Below are 24,937 nucleotides of genomic sequence, written 5' to 3'. Positions count from 1 at the left end.
AACCTGGGTTCGAGTAGCAAAGATTCGTTGCCGAGTTTTAAGCAGGGCTACAGAATTCCAAACCATATAAAACCCCTGCTGTTGCATAAGCAAACAGTAGTTGCGTAACAGCAAAACAATCACTACAGCACAATGAGCACATAACCTAAAAACTTTTATTGAGCTCACAATATACGCTCAAAGATTAGTAACAGAATGGCCCTTTATGCAGAGATAGTACTTTATATACCTTCAATGTGCTTCCAAGTTTGAGTTTCACATTCGGGAAAAGTTGCTGACTTCATATTTACAGGATTCTGGATACAACATTTAAACAATTTTCGAAACACAGATCACGAACTGTGCTTAAAAATATATGTAAAAAATTTGAAATGAATCTGAACGAACATTTCAAAATAAAAACAACGCAAGCGGCCTGAAAAGCTTCATTACGAGACATCGTGGTCGGCATTTCGATAACTGAACACATGAAAACAATCAATAGCGAACGAAAATAATCTACATCTCTGAACATCTAACTCCCTTTGGAGTTCGTTTGACATCAGGTGGATGTTTAATTCACCCAATATACTTTGTTGTGATAAGTCATGCCCACTATGACATTATCTATACATATGGTACATTTAGTTTTTTTATGTATTTTTGCTTTTTTAATTTTTTTAAACTTTTGTTTTGTTATTATTTTTTTGAAATATTTTGTATGGAAAACAGCAAAAATGACTTACACTCATTTACGAAGCAATGGTTATTGAAAACCCTTAAAATTGAATAGGCCATCTACAAGAATAAATCAGTACAAAACGGGAAATTAAATACTTAAACAAATATTAATGCCGCAACCTATAAAGTTATGGTTCGATCAAACATCTATAAAAACAGTAGCAAGAGACTTTGAAGCATTTATTCAAAGTAGAAATTGATTTGGTCACCGAGATTGAAACCCACATTATGAAGCACATTGAAGGTATATTGTCTAAACAGTCGGTGTGCACACATGTCACGCCAACAAAAATACCTGGTCAATAACCTGGTCACGCCAACAAAAAATTGGGAGGTTAAACATAGTTACAAACTCAATAAACGATCAGCGTACAATCGGATAACCTGGTATTTCTGTTAGAAAACAGAGGTAATTTTAATTATTACTTATATGTATGATCCGAATTTGGCCAGCTACAGAAGAAACATGTAACACAGCTAAGTTCTGTGGATTATCGTTACTTGGTCAATGATTAGCGCAGAGCTTAAATTAGAAAACAAAATCAAATTTTTACACTAACCTATGAAAATATTTCCGAAAAAAACCCGTAGTAATTGCCTGTTACTACATGTTGGAACGAAGATAATAAATTCAGCGCGAACGCAACGTGGCAGCACTAGGTAAACGAATCTACAAAGATTTTGTGAAAGATGGCAAAGGGTACTTCCCTGACGACTTCCTAGCCACTGCATATCGAAATTGTCACCGAGATGTGTTACTAAAAACCAAATGTTAACGATCGCGCTAATTTAGTTTAGACCCAGAGTAGTAGAAACTCAGTCCGCAAGCCCCCTAACTACGTCAAAGTATAGCACACTAGGGGGTCACCAGGAGATCACGTATGCGCACCGATATTTTATGACATGTAAGTCCGAATAGATTTTTCAATCTTCATTCTGCATATTGGGCACTTTCTGAGAGCTTGTGCACATTCAGTGCAACTACAAAGATGACCGCATGGAACAAAAACCACATCGGCCATTCGATCCAAACATATTTTGCATTTTCTTTCTTCTTGCAATTCTCGAATACGAGCTTCCATTGACGGAGTGGCGCCTAAAAAGTTAATTTTAAAACTTCTCTGAAAACTCAGAATAATCTTTCTAGTAAAGTGATTTGTTAAATTGTTACAATTTTAAAATGAAAAAGTTTGAGATAAACTAAAAGTCAATAATTAATTCAATGCTTCACTCCATTTAGATTTAAGACGAAAACTTAAATAAATATTTTCTGCATGTAGCACTATTTGTGCAACCTTACATTTCATCTAAATGCACAATTTTCCTATTAAATTTGTGTCTCCAAACTTTCCTAATAGACAAATGAGAGATAAGATAAACACATCAAAATATGTATCATACGGTATACAATAAATTATTGCAAAATGATATAACGTATTCCGCATTAATTAAGGCTCGCTTACTGCCAGCTACTGGCGCGTTAACATAATGTTTCAGACATAAAGTTTTACAGTAATGTGTTATTGTTATGTATAATGTAGAGAGCGAATGAAAATTGTAACACGCATTGAAAATATCTAATATATTCCATAATTCAATAACAGTTTTAAGGATATTGTGTACATATATTCATACAATGGAAAATATGTGTTCAAATTTCATTAAGTTTTTAATAGGAACACGGATGTTATTTGCAATTTTTGATGGCTAGTTAAATACACCAGATACATATCAGCAAATGTTGCATACATATCATTTAGGCAAATTAAACATGGAGTAAGAACTTTGAAACTTCCGATTTCTAATCTTATATTTTTCATACTCTATACAGTCTATAGTCTATACTATGATTTATCACCTTCTGGCATTGATATTTCAGCATCCATTGGTTCTTCAGTTTCCTGAGCAGTGTCTTGCTGGCCTTTATACCCGAGAAACAAAATGTACATATTTCTAAAATCATGAGCTTGCCATCTTGGCTACCAGTGTACTTCACGCAATTCATTCAGCACCACAATATGTTTTTATAGCATCACAATAGTAAACAATATATGAATGTGTGTGTGTGGAAGCATAAGAAATGAAAATTTTGCATTAGCCGTGCAATAATCTTTTTGTAGTAAACGTTGTTTTATAAATGAGCATCCACACACATTTTACATATTAAAATGAAAGCCAGGATACAATCAAAAAAGTATATATCAATTACAAAAATACTTTAAGTTGTGAAGCAAACACATTGTCAAATGAAGTATTACTGTAAAGTTAACAAGAAAAATCTTACCAGTACTAACAAGGGATACAGGTTCTCCAGTAGCTTCACCATTTTGCTCTCTGGTCTCTGATCCACCTGAAGTAAAACATGCACTTTTAAAGTAAATAGTTACGTTAATCTTGCAAGACCATACATTTCTGAAATTAAAATTACCAGGTCTCTTGATATTGGTTGGCACAGAAGGCGTTCGTTCAGTGTCGCTGCAATCTTCATCAGTGTCAGAATGATCAGATGGTGGAGAGTGAGTGAGATCTTCAATCAGATTATTTACCGAATGATACATCTCATTTCTATTTTCAAATCTCCTGCAAAGATGAGAAAAACAAACAATAAAAATAAACAAGTTAAAAAATTTCCTTCTTAAAAATAATTCTACTTGTTACTAGACACAATTGTACCCGGTTAATACCTTTTAATGAGTCGACGAATCACTTGGCGATCAAATCCCATTTCCACCGCATTTCTAACTATGCTGGATTCCATTGCATCACTGAGCTGACTTCGTACACGCTGCATTTCCACCTGATTTAAGTAATATGAAAAAATTAATTTAGTCTTTCCATATACTTTGTATTAAGTGATAATAGAAAACCGTAACATAAAGTCAGAGGCAAAAAGTCAGTGAAGAGTAGAGTAAGTGCAAATAGTAGGGTTTCAGCAGCAATGAATAAATATTGAGCCAAGTGCAAAGAATTGCATACAAAGTTGTGGCAGAGTATGGCATGTAACACAAAGTAAATGAGAGAAAATAAACTCAGACGACCTAATGTTACTAACAGATAGAAAAAGGTTATATTACTGATACATTTTTAACTATTACCATTCGATAAAAAGTGGTTTGATTAAAGTAAGTAAATTTGTATTACTGTATTGCAGTTTGCACATCAGCAGTAACAGTGAGTTAATATATTAAAGTTTTTCCGATTGCCTTTGTATGAGAATCTGCATCCTTGGACTGATGAAAGCCTTTGCATGATCTAACCTTGGCAATGATTCTTCACCTCTAAATCCCTTATTATTATTCAAACTGTTTTTGTGCAATGTTTTTTATTTGATGCTTTTGGTTTTTGTAGTTTTGCCCCAATTTGGAACTATTCACCATGACCATGGAACAGTAAAAAGCATCGTTAATGTCTTGTCAAACACACTATGACAGTGGTAGCACTGGATGTCAAACTCCAGTTCGCATCAAAGCAAGCCCAGCACATTAACTGTTCTGCTACCGAGCAAACAAGTAAACAATATAAAAAACTTTTAGGTAGCGCAATGCGAAAAATATGTCTACTTCCTTTTGGGTTCATATAGAACTGCTTAAAGTGCATGCCCTACAATACATCTCTAAGTGATTTCATGTGAGATGTACATGATTTTTACCAACCATTTACAAAATTTCAAATACTTAGTGTCTTATCAAAACAGTTTGCAATGCGTTTATCCCGTAATGGAAACATTATCACACAACACATTTATATCTCTGCAAACAAATTTTATTTACCTGCGGATCAATTATAGGTGGTGGTGGTGAAGGTTGTCGCTGACCACGACCTCTACTGCCAGATGGTGGTACATCAAATGGTCCACGTAAAACAGGTCGTGGAAGGTTTGGAAACAAGGACACCATTCGATGCACAAAATCTGGTCCTTTACGTTGTAGCAGAAATTCACATCTGCAAATATTATGGCAACGCACTTTTATTAATACAGACTTTTCATTTATTTAATATGTTTACAACTGTTAACTGTTAATAGCATAGGCACCTTAAATAGAAGGACTGGTAACTAACACTCTCGGGTTACTAAACTTGGGTCCCAGTCATAGACACCTTAAATAGATATGGTCCCAATATTTTATGTTATTATCTCATATGAACGTCGCCAATAACATGGACAGACTACTCGCATTATGCTGTTAACGAATGGTTACGTGACACAGGGAGGGTTAAAATCTGACTTCTACAATGCCTAATTAACTATACTAATTAGAACCTCGTTTATATGAGTGAAAGTAAATAAATAAATGATTAAATATTATAATTTTATCTGTTCTTTCGATTCGAGCTTATCACTTAATTTTGGCTATAATTATATATACTTTTTAGTTCTCGATTTACCTAAGTGATCATTATCAAAGTCGAGCTCAATACGACATGCCTAAATAATGACCATAATCAAATAGAACTAAATCTCTAGATTGGAACTGTTTGGTAAGTGCAACTTGCATTGCTGCCGAGCTCATCTCAGCCATGCTTTGCGTCGTATTAATAGTCCAATGGTTGTAATTCAAGGAGCATGTCTTACTTTATCAAACATTCTTTTGAAAGCATTTGTGCTTGACAACAGTGACAAAGAAAGACAACTGCGCTGTTTGAGAAGAAAAGAAAAACTCTCTACTAAAAACTGAACAAGTATCTTTAGTATGTCAACAAGTAGTTTGATTACTCATTTCTACAAATTTCATTGCGATAAGTCCCTTGAAATAACATTGTTCTAGCAATTTTTACCTAAAATGTTAAATATATATTGTAGAAAAATTAACTTTCAATTATCTTATTTCAAGAATAACTAAATTTTTCGTCTTAGACATGTTTCTGTTGAACTATCCAGGCTAAACTGTCCATGTATAGATTTTAATTCAGTCACAGGGGAACATACTGTGTGTTTCAGTTGTTTAAGTGAGAAAATATGCAATATTTTGAGTGATTTTGCGCTCTTTTTATGTGATTTGACCTTTAAATGACCTTGTAGAAGGTTAAAAGTATGAAAAAGTAATTCCTTACTCTTCAAAACCCCCCAAGAGACACCAGAATGAAGGTTTTACCATGTATTTGACACAAATTATTAAACTTGGGACCTCAAACCCCAACTCGGGACCCAAGTTCCAGATACCGAGTATAGAGGATACCAGTCCTTCTATTTAAGGTGTCTATGGTTAATAGTAGAATGAACACAGTTGATAATTATTAAAATTAAACAGACTCTGTTAAATTCAGGCGCCCATATCAATTTCATGAAAAGAGTAAGACCAACTTGAAAGCAACTTCAAAAATATATAGGAATAAAGCCACTATCGGGTAGAAATAAGACTAACAGCGAAAATAGTTATGCATGAAAAGGACATAAGAATAGACTGCTTTGATGAAAAATTTAAAATAAATTTAAGTCATTTTTAATTTATTCTGGCGATGTTTAGGGATGTGCCAGATCAAACATCAATCTAAATATTTCGTAAATATATTGACTGATTATGTTGTTCTCATGAATCCAAACCTTTGGAGCAGATCCGGGATAAATCTTTTGTTTTGTATATATCAAAAAACAACGTCTAAGATCCAACTTGTTTGGTTTACAATAATGAGAATAAAATGTTTACAATTGTTACTATCATGCATCAATAAAGTGACAACTTTAAAAATGCTTTCCTTGCTCATGATAAACTTTGATTACCGTATTTTCTTGAATAGAAACCGCGGCTACTATTTTTTATTTTTGAACGTTTTGTGCGGCTTCTATTCGAGTGCGGCTTGTATTCGAAGGCGGCTTCTATTTTTATTACATAAAGTACCGGTAGTGTTGATTAGGTGACAATAAAATTCTGCGTTCTCTTTTGACAAAAAGGTTCTATTCTATTACTATCCGATCACTACTGTAATGTGACAACTGCTGTTTTTTGCATGTGCAAGCTCTCAATGACAGCCTTTATATTACACCGAAGCGATTTCAGCATTGTCTCCTGCTGCTTCTATGCAAGGGCGGCTTCTATTGTTTATTTTATATAATAAAATAAAATAAAATTATAAGATTTTATTGCGACATACGTTGGAAACCACTTGGCGTGTTCAGACCATGGCTCATCATCAGGGTCCCAGTTTTGTAGACCTCCATTGCAGTACCAGCATTTCACTCTGTCTCGTTCCCCAAGAAAGAAAAATCCTGCCTTAGCTATTTGTCTTGGTGTTGCTCTCACTCGGCTTTGTGGCCATCGATGATCAAATGTTTCAAATCTAGAATCTTCATTCCTCATGTGTGGACTGACAGGATAAAGGCATGGAAAATTACTTTGCAGTTCTCTCTGTTGGCAAACATATAAAACAAACAACAAGTTAGCTACCTACCTCTTCATACCCAAAATAAATTAGTGAACCGTTGCTTGAAAAATATAGACTAAAATTTTCAACCTAAAACACATATGAGATGATAAATTCCAAAATAGCAAAGCAAACCTGTTCAGTTTCTGAAGGATCAGGTGGTTCACGAAACACAGCTGGTCGATCGGGAGGCGCCAACCTATCCCCAGGTGGGATTGAGATGTTTCTACCATCTGTCCCTTGAACCATTCTATAAACAAAAGCAATGCAACAAACAATGATCTTTTGACGTTAAGTGCATTATAAATTTGCCTTTTAAATAATATACCTGCAATTAGGAAAGTGCCTTCTGTGTTCAGCATGAACATTGTCTCCATAATTCCAATTTCTTAGGACACCACCACATGAAAAACACTGAACTCTGTCCAAGTTGCCAAGATAGAAAAACCCTGATCGAGCCAAATCACTTGGATAGACTGTTCTTGTTTCCAAGGCCCAATTAGAGAATGATCTCCTGCAAACGTACTAAGTATATTAAAGCAGTTACCTGATTATTATTTGCATTCAGAAAAGTTTACATTAGCATTGTCTACCAGGGTGTTAATGGAAATTTGTTGAAGTGGTCATTTCAATAACAGTTTCTTTTTTTGAGTTAATGCTTTGCAGCTCTAGACCCCGACAAATTGTAAAATAAATCAGGTATATATCTATGTAGAGTGTAGACTATTGGGCCAGTTATCCAGTATTGTCTTTAAACCAACCTAGTTTTGTTTCCATAATACAGTAGTATTTCTTGCAAATTGTTATATCACTTCATACTACACAATGTAAGCAAACAAAAAAATGGTTGGATTAAGAGATATGATAATTCTTCCTATTTAAAAGTTCTTGTTATTATGTGATGACACAATTGTACTATGCTTTCTCACAAACTATTTTTATATTGTCAGTTGTCCGAGTCAGCCCATTTGGTTAATGTCTGACCTAATGCATGGCAAAACCTAACACAAACAGTGGAAAAATGTAAAACTAATTGAATTTATGCTCAAAGCTGTTTCTTGTACAATGCTATTCTAGAATCCAAGACTAGAGCACGTATATATGTATTCCTGAAATCACTTTACATCAAGTTCCAACTATATATTGACCTCATTAACCCATCATTGTTTATTGAATATGTTAAGTTTCTTGAAATTAATCCAAACACATGCTGTACCTACCATCAACTAAACCCCATTATTACTGTAAATAGATTTTATTTTTCACAAGCATTATAAAAATAAAGTCGAATGTTGTGTCCATTTAAGTGAAAGTGGTCGAGCTTAACCGAGAGCGAGTTTTTGGAATGCAAAAATAAAGTTATACTATATGTATAATATAACTTATAACTAGTTATACTATATGTATACATATATGTATATTTAAGTTATACTAAATGCATGCACTAAATTCAGGTATATTACCAACAACTCCACATCAGGCCTTCTGCCACCTGACTTTACAAACTCAGAAGAAAACACTGCATTATCACCTTCAACACGACAATTCTTGCCGCACTGCTTTATGCATGAGAGTTTATAAATGAGTTCAGAGATTGCTGAAGCAAATACTAAAGTGATTATCTATTAGAGTTCAATAAGAAGTATTTCTCTGTATTACAAACGTTTCAATCATCGCAATAAACGAAACTTATCTAAAAAAAATCATGACAATTTAACAACTTTCTGCCCATTTTTTATGGTTTTGCCCCATGTCTGCATGTTTTTTCAGCTAATTTCTCTTGAAAAACTAGGCAAAAACAAAGGGTCTTGATCGCTTTTTCACCACTGACCAAACATCCTTGGGGTTAATTAAAAACTGACGGGCATTATAAAAGGTGTAGTAACTGGTGCCAATTTCAATGAAAGTGCCAATTTCAAATAGATAGATCAAGACACACTCATATCATCAGCCAAACACTAACACTACCTTACTTCCAATAGCTTCCACTTACATTCTGTCAGCTTCCCTTCTGAGATCCAAACTTCTTACCAACTGCTCATGATGAACTGATGGAATCGTAGCAAGCTCCACTCTCTATAAGTATAATAAACAACATTTACTGAAACGAGTGAAATAAAATATCAGGTAAACAATAACACTAGGACAATCTAAAATCAAATCAGCTCTAAGTTATGGAATATATGTATTATGCAAGCTTGGCCATTTGCCTTTTCCACTGAAACAAAAACAAGCACATTTACACATTTTTGAAGATAGTGAAAATACCTGATAATTAGTGCTAGGTGGTGGTTGACGTATGGGCCGTGCTGTTTGAGCAGGTTCGCGCCTTCTTGGACCTAAAACCCATTCAAATATTATTGTAACTAACTTAACAATAAAGTAGCCTTTGTCCAAGATGTTCAGATATGTGCTTTCCACGAATAGTCCAATATTACAAAAGTGTTTGAACCTGAATTAAGAACTTCTCCAGCTGGTCTGGCTGTTGATCCGACTGGCAGATTGGCATGAGATTCTGAGACATTGCTTTTTGATGCACCTGAAGCCTAACAAGTTCAAATCAGCATTATGGTATGAATCATAGGATAAATTGAATAAAAACCCGTAACGGAAAATCGTATTCCTGAGACATCCATAAATTTGTCTTTTCACTTAAATATATGTTTTCACTTACCTGTCTGCTTTCAGTTGCCAGGTTACCTGCTGGCGCTACAGCATGTTGTCCTCCCTGATTGACAAATCGGGCAAATATCCCCCCTTCAAATACACAATGATTGTGAAATACAACTGTAATAACGAAGTAATAAAGATCCTGCTCTCAAAAAATTAGCACAATAACCAGTGTTTGAGGACAAAAGGCAATTCCAAGTGGTCAACACAGAAAAGTTGTGAAAAGAAGACATCCGTTACAATTTTAAATCTTAGTTTACTAATATTTATATCTTGCACGGTGTTAATTTATTTCCTTGTTAATATCAGGTTTATTGCAAGACTATTGGCTAAAAATGTGCTGAATACTGACCATCATTGGTGGTTTCTTACACTGGTTTTTCAATTTTTAAAAGAGGCCTCCCAAGCAATTTCCAGTTCGAAAAAGTGTTCAAGGACAAAATTTTCTGATTCCAATATTTATAGAGGGTGTGTTCAAAAACAAAATGGCAAACAACGTGTTCATGGTTGGTATTTTCATTATTTCTGCATAAGTGTGGAAAGTATCAGGCTAATCGGTGGCAACCTTTTGTCTCTTTGGATTCAGATGTGTGGTGTGATCTTGTTGGATTTTTGTTTTTGCATAAAATGACAGAACTCATCAAACAGAGATATTGAATCAAGTTCAGCCCGAAGCTTGGTGGCCGTAAAGCTGAAGTAACCAAAACAATGTAACAAAACTTTGTGAAAATTCTTTGAAGTCGTGTTATGAATTAGTTTCAATCCCTGAAAGCAAGTTACGGCCATCCCAATGAATGCATCTGGCATTAACAAGGCTCAAAAGAGCACAAAAGTTTCTCAGCAATGGGAACATGACAATGACCTGCTTCTTTGGCCCACATGGTTTTGTGCACCATGAGTATGCAGCACCAAGCCAAAAAAATAAAGCTGAAATAATATTCGAAGGTTCGACATTTGAAAAGCTTGGTACAAAATTGTCTTGGTGTGAAGTTGCAAGTACTCAAATGTGTGATTGAAGAAGCAAAGAAGTGGTAAGTTTACCACAACAATGTGCTCACAGATCTTGCCAAGGTAATCCAAACTTTCCTGGTCTAGCTGTTTATTCTCTGAACTTGACTTCTGGTTCTTCCCTCCATATATAAATGGATGTGATTTCAGTCTTGAGTGGAAGTTATGGGAAAAATCATAAAAAAATTCAAGAAATGGTGTTCCAGAGGTGTTTCTATGGTAGTTGCTAAAAGTGTGTTAAAATTTCTACTATACTGTACCACCATCAATTTATAAGCAAAGGTTATGGAAAAGGAGCAATACAAGATGTGTGCTAAAAGTACCCAGCCTTGGGAAATTAAAATCATAATATTATTATCAACTAGTTAGAAGATACTTGAGTAAATAATGCACTGCAGTTGACAGTTTAAAATTGAGCCTCCACTGACTACTTTCAAAGTCATATCTCATAGCAGGATAGATTTCACAAAGATAGAGTGTTGACTTCAGATGATAGCTAGTATGTCTGAATCTTTTCATCAAAAGCTCCCCATCGATTTCAGAAAGTTCGCAATGCCATTTTAAACAAACATACCAGCTACCATCTATATTATACAACAATGGTTGAGGTTTATGGAACATGATCTTGACATCATACCAATGGGAACATTTCCACATTCTTCCCCTTTCATCATCTGGCAATCATTCCTATGCCATCTTGATGACTTCACATCATCTCCAAGTGTCCAGTCTTCCACACACAGGCCACAACTAAAGCATTTCACTCTATCCTTGTAGCCAGTGTAATAAAAGCCAACTTTAGCAAGATTGCTGGGGTTAACAGGAGTTTCTTGAGGGAACTTGATGAACGTGCTTAATCTGTACGATTCTTTCACTGGATCCCCGGGTGGAATGTAAACACTGCGCTGTCCTGGTGGATCACGTGCCCTACAAAAAATTGATTCAAAACCATCGTTTATCTTGATATCAACTTAAAATTTTAGTCATTTAAAACAAATGTTAATAGAATATATGCTTCAATAAACAACATACCTGTCATAAACACGACCATCTTCCACAGTATTTGTACAACTCTGCAAGCCAAATATCACAAAATTAATTCAATCTGCAGCTATAGCAATAGGATCACTCTATGTCTAATACAGACATGAAACCCACCCAGTGAGATTTCCACTATTTTTGCATATATATATATAATTATATATGTTGTTTTAAATTAAATTCCACATTTGGAAATGCAAAAATTATTGAAATTGGGCCACCAGTTTCAGAGTTGGTTGAAAAACCAACTTTTCTAAAACTGCTCAAGTATGAATGAAGTTTGTACATACTGTAGATAATAGTGGTTATATATCGTGTATTTTTTTGATAAAACTTCAAAATTTAAAAAGCATTCTCTTACTCATTCGTCACTCTATTACATGTGTTAATTTCAACTTACATTTTACACAGTTTACCATTCAGTCAGTATCTCATAACCTTCCCCTCCAATTTTACTAAAGTCAATTTCTACAGAGAGAAAATGACTTTTAGTTTCTATTCACAGTTCAAGTACATAAATTGATAAGCTGCCTAATGCTAGTCTGAACTGTGTAAATGCTTAAAAGTTAGATATTTTATTGCCATCCATCATTTTACTCAGTCAAGACAAGCCATTTGGCCAGTACATGTATGCCAACCTTGTTAATTATTCCATTGAACAATTTTGACATGGAATGTTAAATACTTTTCTATAATCTGTTTGTGTAGCTATAATTGCTATGAGTAATGATATAGGCAAATAACTTACATTACTAAAACCGAAAGCAGCTAAAATTGTTACTGCATCAGTATTTTATATTCAGAAATTTACATTATGGGCTCAAACAACAACAAAGGCACCGATTGCAGATACAATCAAAGGAACGTAAGAAAACAAACACCAAAAAAGTGCAAAAAGATCGTGATCATGAAAAATTCTAACCAATCGATGAAAAATGACACCAAATTGAAATCAACTGTAAGGTAAGACAAGCTGGGCCACTTGGCAGCAGGAAGTCAAACCGTAATTCTTCTGTTTTCACATCAGCATCCGTGACACAACCAATATACCAATTTTGGTTAAATTTCACGGCAACAAACTAACTGGTAACGTTAGTGCTCATGATTTGGGTTGGTGAATCATCATCACGTTAAGACCAGAGATCTTCATATTTTATTGAGTATTAACATGTTTCGGATATTAAACTAGTCCTTCCTCAGAGTATAACATTACTAAATGCACAAAATAAGATTAACTAGAAAATACAACACGGAACAAACAGTGAACGGTAACAAACAAATGTTTAACTTCGGCTGAACGAAAATTTTTGATAGGTGAAATTGATGATGATGCATGCTGATTAAAGCTTGAAATAAAAGAGTTAACGGTCTTAATATCTGGCTAAACAGAAAAATTTCCAATACTGGGTCTGTTGTATCATAGTTTGTTCTTGGTTATCCTATTCTTATTTTTGAGAGCTATCTTGCAATTGATGCACAACTTCTTTTCTGGTATTAAAAAGATGCTTCTGGCTAGAACAAATCAGTTAAATGTTTCTTTCCTTCTTCCAAAGGAATTGATTGTGAAAATCTTACTCTTTTTTGTTTCTTAAATGGATCACAACAGTGTTTTTCTTTGTAAGTGAACATATGTATATACTGACGTCCGTGCTTGAAACAGAGGCTTTTATTTTGGCCTTTCAGCCATAAACCATTTCTCAATATAACAATTTCCTGCCTTTCTCTGATTGACTCAACTCACACTTGTTCAAGCAACAAGCAATGCTACACTCATATAAAATTTTATTGCTTTTCATTTCTTTAGTTCTAGTACCTTCACCTTGCCAATGACTTTCAAAGGCTATTAGAAACATTTTATGTGAAATTTGATTATGTACGAGACAGTAAGGTGCAAAACAAAATACGAACGTTAAAACAAATTACTAAAAAAAAACAATAACAAATATCATGACATTCTTCCCCAGTTTAATAATTAATTATTTAAGATACTCGCTGGGACGGGATAACTTCAAATAGAAACTACGAAGTCCAGTTATTATCTTTGTGAAGATCTTCTCTCTCAATTTGAGTGCGAAGACTCTGAGTTTGTGAACCAGCATTCTCGTAAAGCGCTTGCGGATTTTCATCCCTTTGAGTATCAGTTCCGCTTTTTGACTTGTCACTAACGCCTGTAGACAAACTTGTTGTGAGTTGACACAACGAAGAAATGGCATAGGGAATTGCAGCTCGCTCAATTTGATCACCAGCGGGGATTACTTGTCGATACAGGGCAAGGTCGGAAGTTGCTACTGTACTCTCTCTTCCATAAGGATATCTAACTCGACCGAAAGTGGGGTTCACCATCAGTAATTCAACAAGATCACAGACTAGATTGCCCTTGTTTTGAACAAATCAACGTTACAGTATGGTTCCTTGATTTGGTAACAATGTACACATTGAGCTTCCAAGAGTTGCCCGCCTTGAAAAAGAAAACATTTTAACAGAGTTTTGTGGCCATGCACAACAGCGACCTAATTTCTTAGTTAGGCCGGGCAACTCATAAATTAACGCACAAATTTGACCAGTAGTTTATCAGGCGGCCATATTTGTTTTATTTACATTTCGTCATGTGGTGGGGATACTTCGGAAAATGTGTATAAGGTATCCTCGGGTAAATCAAAGCTTCCTTTAATATGTTTACAGGTTGCAGAGGATATATTTTACAAAAATCTTAGGACATAATGGTCAGGACATATAAACAAAAAAAATTTTGATTATGCTTTTTCTGACAGAATGAGGTTCGCTGTTTTGGCAGTGGTTGGAAAAGGATACTCTTACAGAAAGAGTGTCAATCAGTACGGAATAAATAAGTCCACTCTTTCTGACTACGTGCAACACAATAGAAAAAATGGTGGCTTGGCATACTATTCTCCGAACTTTAGGCAGTAACAAGTCTATTCAGTGGAGATGGAAACAACTTTTTTACGTTCGAATTGGTACCTGATGGAAGGCCGACCATATATCAAGTTAACTGTTGTGTTATACTTTCCAACCTTGTTGACATTATCTTCTATTCGCAAAAGTTGGTAAGCATCAAGCGAAGTGTAGCGATTGACAGTTTTGAGTAGTCAATCAATTAACAACATTTTTATTGGTTTCGCACCACAAGTACTTGGGCTTTCCAAGGGGATTTTGATGGCTCAATGATGTCTTTGGAATGTAATCTCCTAATTTCGGTTTTCATAAAAGCAAACTCTTCCTTCGAGTAAAAACGATTTCGAGAAGCGACTGGATATATTTCTTTTGCAAAAATTTGAACAAGTGAGTTGGATCAACATCGGCTGGCAGCTGACACAACATGGGGATTTTCATTTCCACCGAATTCAAAGGTTAGCGCCTAGTGTCTTTGTAGAAAGTTATGCTCCAAGATAATATCGTCGCAAAAATTATGCAATACATCCAAGACAACGTTAGAGTAGACTTGGCCAAGCAGCAGAAGGGTTGCTTTGACATGACCTTGTGTTTCTAACTGCAGTTCAGTTGAAACCATGGTTACATCACACGGTTTTAACTTGATGTTTTTGGCTTAAGAGCTGTCGATAAAATTTTTGGAAGAGCCAAAGTCTAATAGGGCTTTAACAGGTCAGTCTTCAATGACAGCGTTGACGACTATACGCTGGAGGACGGACGGAAGCTCCAGCAAGAAATTAATTTCCACATGTTTTACCAACCAAAGGCCATGGCAGAATACCGTTCCGTTATTTTACCCGACTCTTCGTCACTAAAGAAGACCTCAGGTAGGAATGACTATTGCGGCAAACTTTTGAAAATTGGCCTCTTTTTCCGCAATTATGGCATTATCAATCACAGAATTATAACCATGAAGCGCACTGCCACAGTACAAACAAGTCTTCTCAGTCCTCATTTTATGGACTTAAGGAGCAAAAGCTAGTGATATTCCAATTTGTAGTGTAGTTTTTTTTGGTGCCACATCGGGCATCACAGATTGGGCTGAAGCCACCAGGTAAGAGCCTCTACCACCAGCGTCCATAGAGCCTGACTGCAATTGAGCTTGCTATAAGGTGTTGACTAAATTGGGCGCTCAGTATAAGGTAACATAGTCTATCTCTTTACTCCATTATTAAAAGAGCCCTGTATAAGTTCGTTGCGGTACTTGCTCACTGTTATTGCTTTGAAAGTACAATCCTGAGCAAGTACCTTAAGGGCAAGCAGGTACTGCAGAACATTTTCCACGTGACTTTGTTGTCAACTAACATGTATACGCTTTGGGTAGACATTATTTTTAGGTCTTATGTACAACTATTTCAAAACAGTCACAATACTCTCGTAACTATCGCCTTCTTCCACATAGGAAATGTTTTGGGAAAAGGCAGCTTCGAATAACTCTTGCCTTGTTTATGGCAGGCGATTGTGCAGAGCATAGCTCTTACAGTGTAGCAATGTTGTCTTCAAACGTCTGTAACCAATATTTGAAAACTTTAAGAGCCTCGACGGTTTTTGGGTAAAAGGTAAATAATAATAAACATTACCACACAACCAACCAATCATCAGTATACTCACACCTGTAAAAGTAAATAATGGATTATGATTACAAATGTGTAATGATACACAACATTTAGTGAGATAACATGTTTCCTAGTTATCTCTGTATAATCAAAATAGGCCTGAGATAGATATTTTACAGACATTTTTGTTAAACGATAAATCTCTTTCTAACATACACTAATGGTTATTGAATTATTACCAACATATTTAACGCATATTATAGCATTCATACATTTTCAAGTTTCATAGCAGATGCATTATTAACGGCAATTGTAACATGAAATATATAAAATGATTATTTAGTTATGTAAACTTACATTTTCTTTGTTATATTGACATTGTGTAACAAAATATCTATTTGACTTGATCTCTAAATAAAAACTAGAGGTCATTTGTTCTCTGTAGGAATTGGTTTGAGCAAAACTGGAGGGAGAGTTTGAGATATTTGAAGTTAAAGCTACATAACTGAGAAGTGTTAGACATGACTGATTTTACTCTCAAGTGGTTAAACTGTGTAAACTATAAGTTGGATAACAACACATTAATTACTTTTATCTAAACTTTATACCTGAGCGGTTTCAAAAAATCCAAGATGTTGGTTCTTGAGCCTTCATAATCCTGGAACCATTGGGCCGATACCAACCCAAACCTGAATAGACTGGCCAAATATTGCCGGTGTGGAAAATTTGGGCGAACACAAATACTAGCAATGGCAAACCCGAATACAATATATATTACTTAAATTTACAGTAAATTTATCGACTTTGGAAAAAATGATGATCTATTTTCCGGTTAAGCTAAACTAGAGTCAATATTTCTTACTGAAGGTCAATTACATAAGGATTTTGCTTCTCAAATCACTATTTAACCATTAACTTTTAGCAATTACATCACGTTACACGCAAGATTTGGCAAACTTTTGATGAAATTTTATCATTTAGTGCTGATGCAAATAAATTCGGGGATGGTTTGTGTCAACCTTTATGATATTCGGATTCGCACAAACCAGAATAATTGTCCTTGTGGCACACCCATACCGGGCCGAATTCAATAATTTTTACGTTCCTGTATGAATTTACACTGGAACAACATATATATACAAAAATAGTGGAAATCTTAGAGGGTAGGTTTCATGTCTGTATTACTAGCCATGGAATGACCCAATAACATAAAGCTAGTAACTGCAAATTATCGCAAACCTATTTACCCCATAAAAAACTACAAGCGCTTTGCATACAAGTGACACAAAATCTGAAGCAGTTTTAGTAAATGCTTTTTAAAACTTTTTAAAACTAGGTACACTGCTAAAGCAAAAATGATTTCAAGCTATTATCCTAATTTTCAATTTTTTTCGACATTAAAGCGCTTTTCTGACATATTGGCCATCAAATCCAGCTCATACATCTACTGTTGAATATTTCAACAACAACCTTTTTAAATATTTTTTGTGTAATATTACGACGAAATCACAAAGAAATAACTTTAGGAATTTAGGCAAGTCAATTTAAATAGACAAAAACAGTGGAAATTCATCAACTATAAAGACTAATAAAATGACTTTGAATTATTTGATAAAATCAGCTGCAAACTGTGTCAAAATGACACTTTCAAATAAAAGCTGCATAGTAGAAATCATTTTTTAGCCTAAGTGACACATTCTCAAATACCATTATCCAACAAAAAATATATAAAGCATTATATACAATTGCGTGCATTTCTCGATGCAACCAGACACAAATTTTCATCAGATAAGGGGGTTATAAATTATTTTTCTAACTTCACAGTAAAAAGTGGTATAATCATGACACTAAACCAGTGGTCGGTAAACTTTTATCAAGATGGCTCAAATTCTGTTTTCAGTACAATATTTGTTGAAGGCTCTAGACTTAAAGTAACTTCCACTGAATCTCCTTTGGATGATTTTGCATCCTCATTTTATACCATTTTTCTTATAATGCAACTGCAGGAATGCATGCCACACAGTGTGCGTGCTCTGATCAAAGTACTGTACCTCAATTGAATTTGATTCCTTTCCATAGACAACTTTTATTTTATGCGCAAGGCTTGAAAAGCCAGATATCGATTGTGTAAGATGCTTTTCAACTCCTTTTTGAAGCCGTTCATCTTTCATTTCAAGTGAACAAACCAGCAAGTATGCATACTTGATGTCTTTTGGATTTTCTGAAACAAAGTCAATATTTAGACTGGTTATACACCGGTGAATTACTCTGATCTGATTCTAATACATCAAACAAGCAATACCACCAAAATGTACGAAACAGCTGATAAACCAGAAAAACATTAAGTTGTATTACCTTTATAAGTTTTAAGCAATTAACTAGTACTGTTTTCATCGCTTTAAATGTAAAAATCAATGATATTATGCGTATTTAGTTATATGTCTTAGTACAAAGTTCAGTTCACTCTAAATTAACAACATTATATACAGTAACTTACCTTTTGCTAGTTTCTTAATAGCTTTTTTCAATAGCTTAATTTTTATTATATACCACTTGATGTCATTGTCTCTTCCTAACAAGTTGCGCAGTGCAAAATTATCATACTCCAAGAGTAAGCTCAAATAAACTAGTAGCTTAACATTACGAAATTTTGATTTAAGTAAAATATTTTCCGTTTCTGCTATGGATGCATAAAATCCAACATAAACAGCAGTTTCGATAAGTGTTGAAACATCGTTTTCCTTAAATATTTCAAATCTTGCATCATGTCCATTGCCCTTAATTGAACATTCATCTGTGAAAACATGCAGCTTTTCCGCAAAAGCTTCAATGCTTGTTGCTATCCACGATCCCATGTTTTTCAAAAAAGATTCTTTTAGCTGTATAATCTCATGAAATATTTCATTGATAGATAATTTCTGGACATTGTCTAGTTCATCACCTACAGGAGAATGCACATGTAGTGAGTATGAAACATTTCCATCGTACAAGCTTTCCACTTGTTTTCCAGTGATCTGCGAAAAATGTAACAGTAACAGAAGCAGTCAATGACATTGAAATGTTTTTTAGCAGACATTCGACTTCAATTTAGTTCAGTAAATATCACTTGACTCATATTCTTTGTTTTATATCCTAATCAAATACAGTATAATGTGTGACCAAAGCTACCATGTGAGCAATCTTTTTATGCATAAATCAATTGTGATTTGTATGCTGCAAAATTGAGCTTTCTGTAAGTTAAGCATGGAAACATTTAAGGAGGCGTATGGATCAAAAAATAAGATTTCTATGATTCTGTTAGACTCTTACGTAGGGTTTTAAAAAAATTGTTTAGACCAATCAGAAGGCAGCATGGTTGGTGTTGTCTTCTAGCCTGGGAATTTCCCTAGCAGTTGGCGCATTTTAAAGTTCCAGGTTGCTTGGACAAGGTAGAGAGAAATTGGCATGAAAAAGTGGGTATCAGTGTAACCAAAGTTTTTCTCAGCCAGGAACTTCCCGCTCGACAGCTAGTCAAATAGCTCTGTTTGCCCTAATAACTTTTAATGGCATTTTCTTAAGTAAAAACAATCATCTTCTCGCTCTAAAACCCAAACGTAGACTGACTTAACACTCGTCTACCACCTCTCAGCCGGGCGCAACATTACCAACACAACAAATTCCACGCCGCGAAGGAGTCCGTGCGGGACGCTAATTACAGTACTAAGTGGGCCTTTGGGGTAATGTCACAAGAGATAGAATAAAAACATGTGGACCCATGAACAAGTAAAACACGGCAGCACGTGGACATACACAAAAACAATACAATGCAAATAAAAACGGTGTATAATGTGATGGATATAAAAACGGTGTATAACGTGATGGATATAAAAACGATGTATAAAATTAATCTCGTGACATCAGTATCAGGGAAGCATAGTTCACATGCAAATTTCAGGGATCGATTTTTGAGTAATTACATACATTTTTAATAATTTCACTACATAAAGAAATTGACCCTTTTTTGAAACCTATATGCCTCCTACAAGTGTTTTTCAAAGCCTAACCATGTATGGTTTACAACTTAACTTATACTGAACTTTTTAACTAAAATTTTGAGCATAAAACTCAAAGTGAGAATACGACACAATTGTCACCAAAGCAAGAGAAATTTGGCCACAGCCCACATATGACATACCTTAATTATTTTCAAACCAAACAAAAACCACTTTCACAAATTACGTTTCTCTTACCCTATAATACCCAAATCTAGACTACTTATATGTGAAAATTCATATCATGCATGTGTAAATACCAGGGCAATCTTGCCCATCCAAGCCCTGGTCTCTAGTAGTACGTAAAACAAAGTTTGAGGGTGCAGAAGGAAGTTTCTCACATTGCTGTTTTGCTGATTAATGATAATAAATAACAAAATCAAAATTCATTAAATTGTTAAGTGTCAACAAACTGCTTTTACCTGTTTGATTTCATTGTTTTTTATATTTTCATTTTGGTGGTTCAAATGAGTTCCAGAAGAACACACAGAAACCTTTGATACACAATCTTGTGCCAATTTTTCTTCTGTGTCACATCTGATGCTGGTCTGCCCAGAAGGTTCGTCATCATCAGCCCAAGTTTGGCAACTAAAATATAGGAACATAAAATAGCAACTAGTTGATAATACAATGTCCGAAGAGCCAAAGTCGAATTTAAGACCTACTCGGTCGCAGTTAATGCAAAAAATGCAGGAAAAATTTGATTAACGTAATATAACTGAAAAGGTTTTGGACATAAATATTTTTTCCTATTCAGAGTAAATACAAACTAATTAATGGTCAAGTATTTACTTGTACTTCATACAGAAATAACCACACAAAAAATGTTGTTTAATAATTTCACGAGTTAAGACGTTAAGAATTTACCCTAACTTTTTATTATAAACATAGAGGGCGTATGCCGTTCAAAAAACATGTTTACAAAGTAACCTCTCCAGAAGAGCACTCAGAATGTTCTCTTTCTGTCCGTCTTCCTAAACTGAACACTAAACTGCAATCTAGGGATGTGCAAATCCAACACAAATTTGAATATTACACACAAATATCAATAATAATTTTTGTTTTCTCAGGAATCCAAATCTTGCACATCCCCACTGCATTTGTATATAAACTGGAGAGGATGGTGATCAAATTATGGTAACTTACATCACATCACTTGATCTCTCCAATTCGGCTGAGTCCCAATTGCAGCCATCTGCAGATTTATCCATTTTTGCATTAAAACTTAGCTTTAGATTTCAATGATGGCAGTTGCCTGAACTGATTAGTTGAAATTTGTTTTTTTTCCAGGTTGATAAGTCAAGAGTGAAAGTAAGAGTAAATGTCCGTGGTAGTGCCTTGAAATCCTGTCCTGTAATTCTAAACAAACAAGCAAATAAAATGAGATTTGATGGTTATTACTACTACAGTCTACAGATAAGTTAAACATAAAACTATTTGAACTTGAGTACAAGTAATTAAAGTCACTACCCTAGTAAATCTCAAGCATCAAATCACAAGTGTGACATGACATCACAACCGAACAAAGTCGCCAGTGATGCCTCTAACTCGAAATTCATTACATAATTGAAGTACAACCTAGCTGTAAGCAATTAAAACATTTTGGATTTACTACTATGCACATTGTTTTATGGTAAGATGTGGTATGACTGTTGTCTATTGGCAAAGTATAATCATGTAAATATTTAATATTGAGTTTAAATATTTTGAAATTTATCTAATGAAATGAAATTTATATTTTCCAGTTTCTAATTCCAAATTTCTCCCGAAAAAATCAACTTTTCTAATGATGCAGTTTTCAATTCCAACTGTTATTCTTGTTTTGTGTTATAAAAGCAAGATAAAAAGTATATAAATGTTCCATAAAAACAAGGTGGCTTTGTTCTCGAGGAAAGTAGCACAATGAGCACATCGCCAATTATCTCCAGTACCAGAAAATTAATAACAATTTGCTGCAGTGATAAAATTGTTTCCCTTAGTAGTGTATCATGTTTATTGAAAATTCTCACTGACGCATGGAAAAACAATCTAATTTTACATATGTTACTTCAATGCCGTCTAATACCCCTTTTGGTCAAAAGACATGAAACTTCACAGTGTCTACAGGCACATAGTCCACATGATTATGGAACTCGTACAAAACCGTAATTTCACCCTCACCACCGGCAGCGGCCCACGAAGTAGACTACGCCGACTCAGAAACGGCGTCCCACAGGGCTCCGTCTTGGCTCCCCTCCTGCTCAACATATACACTTACGACCTGCCCACCACCACCTCCAGGAAATATGCCTATGCAGATGACCTGGCACTCCTGCATTCTGCCGGAGACTGGCAGTCGTTGGAGAGGTATCTTAGCCAAGACATGCAAACACTAACTGCATATCTCCAGAAATGGAAGCTGTAGCTCAGCAAGGCAAAGACAGTGTCGGCGGCCTTCCACCTTAACAACAAGGAAGCACAGCGTGAGATAAGCATCAGTATTGATGGGGAACACCTGCCCTACAGCGCCGAGCCTACCTACCTCGGCATGACCTTGGACAAGGCACTCACGTATTGTCGACACTTTGAGTCACTGCGCAATAAACTATCTGTTCGCGTCGCACTCCTAAGGCGGCTGGCTGGTTTAGGCTGGGGGGCCAGCGCAAAAACCCTTCGCACGGCCACCCTGGCACTTGTCCACTCCACCGCCGAGTACTGCGCAGGGTGGTGTCGTAGCTCTCATAACCGCCACATCAACACCGCCATCAACGACGCGCTGCGTATTGTGACTGGTTGCCTGCGTCCCACTCCAACATACTATTTACCAATCCTTGCAGGCATCCAACCTGCTGAGCTACGCCGCAAAGAAGCCATGATTTCTCTCGCTCGCCGCGCTTTGGACACTGAACACCTTCTCCATACCACACTCCAGCGACCACCAACTGGAAAGCAGCGACTGAAATCAAGACACCTCTTTGTGCCAGCCGCACAACAGCTACTCAGTAGCGCAGAAGACCTTGGACTAAGTGCGGCGCACTGGACGAACAACATGTGGAGCACGGAGTGGCAAAACAACACCTCCAGACTCTGTGACTTCATAGCCGACGCCGACCCAAACCCATCGGGAATGTCCATCGCAAGACCTGCTTGGGTCAGGCTCAACCGCCTGCGCACCGGCGTCGGACATTTTCGCTCAGATATGCACAAATGGGGGACTGGCACCCTCATCAGGATGTGAGTGTGGTGCCACAGAGCAGACAGCAGACCACGTCATCAATGACTGCCCAATCCATCGGCCTCCACATGGTGTGCGTGGTCTGAAAAGATTGGACGAAGACAAAATCACATGGCTAATGACCTCATGCCCGGAAATCTAGTCTGCAAGTGGAAAGAAGAAATGCTCAAACGACGAAGAAGAAGCACAAATATACATGACAAGCAATACTATTCCTCACAAAAAATGAAGAAATTTGGGACTTTTTAGTTGACAAACATACTTAATTAATATCGGCATGGAATGATAATCTTTATCCTTGGACTGACTGCATGACTTAAACCCAGCGATGATTCCACACCGCCTGAGTCCCATTTACCGAGTTAGCCTTTGTGCTAGTTCCAACTATTAGTGGTATTACACATTTCTTATATTTGTTTCTTTTAAATTTTTGTATAGTATTGGCTGAATTTGGATTTGTTCACCAGGTCCACTGAAAAGGAGCAAGTGACGTTAATGTCTTACAAAAGGGAATTACAATGGAAGCACCACTGGGTATCGATCGCGGTTTTGATTATTGTGAGCCCACCACTTTTATTTATGAAACATACACTAACCAATTCACCTATTTAAACTATTATATTAAATATTTTTGTATGAGCATAATGAATGTAAAGTACAATTCATTCAGTTTAAATAAATAATCTTAAATATCACTCACCTGAGTCCAAAATAGCGTTGAAGCGGTAAAATGCTTTTGTTTCTCTGCCGTAATTAATGTAAATTATAGATGGTAGCATAACAGGACAACTTGTTTATTTAAAGGTAAAACTGAAATGCATATAATATTGCGATAAAACTTCAGATTTAGGTGGTAATGTAATTTGACAATAGCATAGTTGTTGATATGCATTGTTTTCACACAACCATTAAAATTGCAACTTTAAAAATGTTCACACTTTCAACCTTTAATTTATAAGCATAGTAGTAACAGTATAATCATTAACATAACAATTACCGTAGAAAATATCAAATACTATAGTACTTTAGCAATTCACAAGCATCATCATATCATATGCAGTTCATGAAGATGCTTAATACAAACCAAGTCTTTCACATAATTAGAAAAAATGTATATTTAACTTCTATATAAAAACATTTTCTTAAACTTAGTTCCCAGTATTGTGTTTAGTACATGAATCGATTTCCATGAAAACCCGAGAAAAAGCTTGCCAACTTTTTAACAAATGGGTTTCGTTGCTCCAGCAAAGTATATGATGGTTGGCATTAACTGGGTTGGATGTTGGAGCATGGTAGGATTTCTTGATCTTTAGCAAACATAAATGTTTCCATGATCAAAGCAATTGCAGCTATTAGCAGAAAAATTTTCAAGCTAATATGAAAAAATA

General features: G+C 35.5%; 1 protein-coding gene across 2 annotated transcripts; it reads right to left on the bottom strand.

The window, feature by feature from the left end:
* Positions 1-141: 141 nt before the first annotated feature.
* On the bottom strand, positions 142-24,571 carry LOC143464437 (baculoviral IAP repeat-containing protein 2-like). Of its 2 annotated transcripts, none has more exons than XM_076962189.1 (20): positions 24,250-24,571; positions 21,482-21,694; positions 20,758-20,923; positions 18,802-19,318; positions 18,356-18,525; positions 11,791-11,831; positions 11,396-11,685; positions 9,755-9,837; positions 9,533-9,626; positions 9,349-9,419; positions 9,074-9,156; positions 7,409-7,594; positions 7,216-7,330; positions 6,811-7,064; positions 4,491-4,662; positions 3,405-3,517; positions 3,149-3,300; positions 3,005-3,070; positions 2,579-2,641; positions 142-1,816 (listed from the first exon to the last, which is right to left on the bottom strand). In XM_076962189.1, the coding sequence occupies exons 2-20, from the start codon at positions 21,544-21,546 to the stop codon at positions 1,617-1,619; spliced, it is 2,901 nt and encodes a 966-aa protein (XP_076818304.1). In that variant the 5' UTR covers positions 21,547-21,694; positions 24,250-24,571; the 3' UTR covers positions 142-1,616. The 2 variants fall into 2 exon arrangements, with proteins under 2 accessions (XP_076818304.1, XP_076818305.1); XM_076962190.1 differs by lacking the exon at positions 24,250-24,571 and adding an exon at positions 22,496-22,742.
* Positions 24,572-24,937: the final 366 nt, after the last annotated feature.

The sequence above is a fragment of the Clavelina lepadiformis genome, chromosome 7 (genome assembly GCF_947623445.1).
Source record: "Clavelina lepadiformis chromosome 7, kaClaLepa1.1, whole genome shotgun sequence".
NCBI classification, from domain to species: Eukaryota; Metazoa; Chordata; class Ascidiacea; order Aplousobranchia; family Clavelinidae; genus Clavelina; species Clavelina lepadiformis.
The sequence above is the reverse complement of the archived record's forward strand: the minus strand, read 5'-3'. Positions and strand labels throughout refer to the sequence as shown.